The sequence below is a fragment of the Micropterus dolomieu genome, linkage group LG23 (assembly GCF_021292245.1).
Source record: "Micropterus dolomieu isolate WLL.071019.BEF.003 ecotype Adirondacks linkage group LG23, ASM2129224v1, whole genome shotgun sequence".
NCBI classification, from domain to species: domain Eukaryota; kingdom Metazoa; phylum Chordata; class Actinopteri; order Centrarchiformes; family Centrarchidae; genus Micropterus; species Micropterus dolomieu.
Window position 1 is genome coordinate 3,979,763 of NC_060172.1, and position 4,164 is coordinate 3,983,926.

Genomic DNA, 4,164 nt, shown 5'->3' on the forward strand with positions numbered 1-4,164 from the left:
CAGACCAGGTGTGAGACAGGTTACAGACCAGACGTGAGAAAGGTTACAGACCAGGTGTGAGAGAGAGGAGTCACAGACCAGAGCAGACCAGGTGTGAGACAGGTTACAGACCAGACGTGAGAAAGGTTACAGACCAGGTGTGAGAGAGAGGAGTCACAGACCAGAGCAGACCAGGTGTGAGACAGGTTACAGACCAGACGTGAGAAAGGTTACAGACCAGGTGTGAGAGAGAGGAGTCACAGACCAGAGCAGACCAGGTGTGAGACAGGTTACAGACCAGACGTGAGAAAGGTTACAGACCAGGTGTGAGAGAGAGGAGTCACAGACCAGAGCAGACCAGGTGTGAGACAGGTTACAGACCAGACGTGAGAAAGGTTACAGACCAGGTGTGAGAGAGAGGAGTCACAGACCAGAGCAGACCAGGTGTGAGACAGGTTACAGACCAGACGTGAGAAAGGTTACAGACCAGGTGTGAGAGAGAGGAGTCACAGACCAGAGCAGACCAGGTGTGAGACAGGTTACAGACCAGACGTGAGAAAGGTTACAGACCAGGTGTGAGAGAGAGGAGTCACAGACCAGAGCAGACCAGGTGTGAGACAGGTTACAGACCAGACGTGAGAAAGGTTACAGACCAGGTGTGAGAGAGAGGAGTCACAGACCAGAGCAGACCAGGTGTGAGACAGGTTACAGACCAGACGTGAGAAAGGTTACAGACCAGGTGTGAGAGAGAGGAGACACAGACCAAAGCAGACCAAGTGTGAGACAGGTTACAGACCAGAGGTGAGACGGGTCAGAGACCAGGTGTGAGACAGGTTACAGACCAGGTGTGAGATGGGTCAAAGACCAGGTGTGAGACGGGTCACAGACCAGAGCAGACCAAGTGTGAGACAGGTTACAGACCAGGTGTGAGACAGGTTACAAACCAGGTGTGAGACGTGTTACAGACCAGAGCAGAACAGGTGTGAGACAGGTTACAGACCAGGTGTGAGATGTGTTACAGACCAGGTATGAGAGGGGTCCCTGTGTGTGTGCTCAGTGTCAATCCAGCGGCGGCTGAAGAAGGAGAAGAAGGCGAAGAGGAAGCTGCAGGAGGCGCTGGACTTTGAGTCGAGGAGGAGAGAGCAGGTGGAGAGAGCACTCAAACACTCGGATTCCCTCACAGGTGACACACGCTCCTCCTCCTCCTCCTCATCTTCTCATGCTTTAATTACACTACTGTTCTTCTTCTGTGTTCTTTCCTGGACTCCTCCTCCTGTTTGTAGATTTAACTAAAAGTATCATTACAACATGTACAAGCTGCATTATAAAGTACAGAAGTATTATCAACTAAATGTACTCGCAGTATTCAAAGTAAAGGTTTCTTGATTATAAAGTAGAAAGTGTTACTGGCACAGTCTGTGAAGCTGGGTTTGAATCTTTGCTCGCTGCTCTGCCTGTGAGCCTTCAAACACTCAGGATTCTCCTGTTTCCAGTCACGTGGTGATCAAGTCCGTCAGCATCCAGGCAGCTGAGAGATCTGAGAAAATATCAGAACATGTTGATCAAGCGGTTACTGCAGAGGCCGACACTGATCACTACATTACACATGAAACAGTGACGGTCCAACTCTGAAAGTACTGCAAACAATACGTTCAATAACTGAGAACAAGAGGAAACATTGTGCCATCACAGCGACCAGGGTTTATGTTGATGCTCGTTAAATGATATTGGATCTGACTCAAAGGTTTTAAGGTTTTAAAACAGATAAACAACCCGATTTTTCCTGATTCAGTTTAGAACCTCAGGAACCAAAGAAGGAACACAGATTTGGGGCCGATGTGTTTTAATGTTGATCAGCTGATCAATATCTGAATCTATAATCGCTGACCCGTCTTCCTGTTTTCAGATGCAGGTCTTCCTGAGAACGAGCTGGAGAACCAGCAGGAGAACTCAGCGGCTCGAGGTGATGACATCACTCTGATTAATCTGAATCAGCCAATCGGCTCCGACCGATTGATAATCTGAGATTATTTCACCAGTTTTAATAAAAAGTCCATGAAAGTGATCTCTGACAGTTTATTTCATTTCCAGCTAAAACATCTTCCTGTAGTTTCACTTTGGCTCTCTCCTGTTTGACGGCGTTTCATCGTCTGAACGGACCAATAAATCACCAAATAAATGAATCAGATTCATCTAGAAAGGAAACGCGCGCTGAGTCTGCGTGTCGACTGTGAAATTGAATCAGGAAAAACAATCACAAACTGCACAGCAGAACCAACACACACACACCTGTAAACACTGTGTGTGCGTTTCCTCCACGCCGACGTGATAACAAGACTCGTTCATCAGAGCAGCGAGGTCTTCTTCTTCTTCCTGTTTGCTTCAGAAACAAACTGAGCGACCGGATGCAGCTGACAGGAAGTGACCTTGTGTTCTGTCGTTCTGTCTTTGGAGCATCAATAATAAATGATGTAAGTTCTGATCTTGCTCGCCGGGTTCTTCAGTACGCCTGGAGCACTGCTGCTGTATGAAAGGGTTCTGCAGTGACACGGGGCCCTTGGTCTAAAGGTTTAAACCTTCTGGGTTTTGTAGTTTTTCTGTTTCAGCGTGAATCAGTTTGAGTTTAACGAAACGTTCTGTGTGTTTCTGCAGAGAACCGGGTCTTCATCAAACCTCCTCTCCTCTTCTGAGACCTCAGACTGGATGAAGACTCAGACTCAGACTCAGACTGGACCACTAAACAACACCAGAGGAACTCAAACTCCCATCAGCCAATTCTGTTTCTGCTTCCTGTTTATAAAGATTATTCTTGTTATTAAAGAGAACAGCATCATGTCACCTTGAAGGGGGAGGAGTTTAAATGTCACATGACCACTTATGATGTCATCAGGTGGAATACCTGCAGGACTGTTTATCTTCAGGGGCCCCAGGGCCCCCAGCTGGATCTGAACCAGGGGGACAAGACTGACCTGGACTCTGCTGAATACAGGTGTCGTAGTTCCCACCTGTAGAGGGCGGAGTCACACCTCTTTTTATAAACGTGTATTTAATATTTGTAAACTTCTGTAGAACTTTAGTCTTTGGTAGTTAGTCGCAGTACTGATACTACTGCTGTAGTACTTAACATGTAGTAGTGGAAATACTGTCACAGTGCATTTACTGGGATTCTCACCAGAAGGAGCTCTGACCGTTAACGAGCTCTGACCCGTAACGGGCTCTGACCCGTAACGGGCTCTGACCCTTAACGAGTTCTGGCCCTTAACGAGCTCTGACCCGTAACGAGCTCTGACCCGTAACGGGCTCTGACTCTTAACAAGTTCTGGCCCTTAACGAGCTCTGACCCTTAACGATTTCTGACCCTTAACGAGGCAGCCGTTAGTCTTCCAGCTGATTGGTTGTCTGTTTTCTTCTTGTTGTAAATACTGAACCGAGCAGGAACCGGGTTCTACACAGAACCTGAAGTTTTAATCTTTGAAAAGGTCATGATGAGGTCACAATGAGGTCATGATGAGGTCATGATGAGGTCACCAGTCCTGTTGTATTTTTCTATAATCTGGTTTTAATAAAAATAAATAATCTGACTTTGTTTTACATTTGTTTCCTACTGACACGTAGTAATACTGCAGTGTGTAGTATTTATATATGGTACAGTATGTATACACTGTATTGAGTCTGCATAGAGATCGTACTGGTCTAACTGGTATCTATACTGGTAAAATGGTGAATTTATATTTATTAGGCTACTAGAATATACTATATCTATAGATACATATATCTCAGTATAACCTGCAGCTGTTCTGGTCCGACTGGTTTAACTGGCCGTAACAACAGAACCAGCAGATGACCCGGTGAGCTCTTTGTTCTCAGCGCTGCTCTCTGATTGGTCCACAGTGTGTGTATGTTAGTGATGGATGGACGTGTGAATTGTGTCACGACATTAACCTGCTGAGTTCTAGCCCAGTTACACACACACACACACACACAGACACACACACACACTGACACACACACACACTGTCACACACAGACACACACACACACACAGACACACACACACACACACACACACACACACACACAGACACACACAGACACACACACACACACACAGATTGTAAAAGGAAGTGTGGGATGCACATCAAAGGGCACAGAAAGACTGAGAGGTCATGCCCAAATGACAAAAGA

At 46.4% G+C, this 4,164-nt stretch overlaps 1 protein-coding gene across 4 annotated transcripts in view; it reads left to right on the forward strand.

Annotated features, from left to right (window-relative positions):
* dacha (dachshund a) overlaps positions 1-3,501 on the forward strand; it is a 30,845-nt gene extending 27,344 nt beyond the window's left edge. For 2 of the 4 annotated variants that reach the window (XR_006823302.1, XR_006823303.1), the window contains exons 10-13: positions 1,037-1,162; positions 1,886-1,942; positions 2,071-2,450; positions 2,632-3,501. Coding sequence is in view for 2 of the 4 variants with exons in the window: in XM_046041134.1 (XP_045897090.1) it covers positions 1,037-1,162; positions 1,886-2,004 (245 nt within the window). In the remaining 2 variants the exon portion in view is untranslated. Of the gene's footprint in view, positions 1-1,036; positions 1,163-1,885; positions 2,045-2,070; positions 2,451-2,631 lie in introns of those variants that run through there. The other 2 variants (XM_046041135.1, XM_046041134.1) reach the window with 2 other exon arrangements.
* The last annotated feature ends 663 nt before the right edge of the window (positions 3,502-4,164 follow it).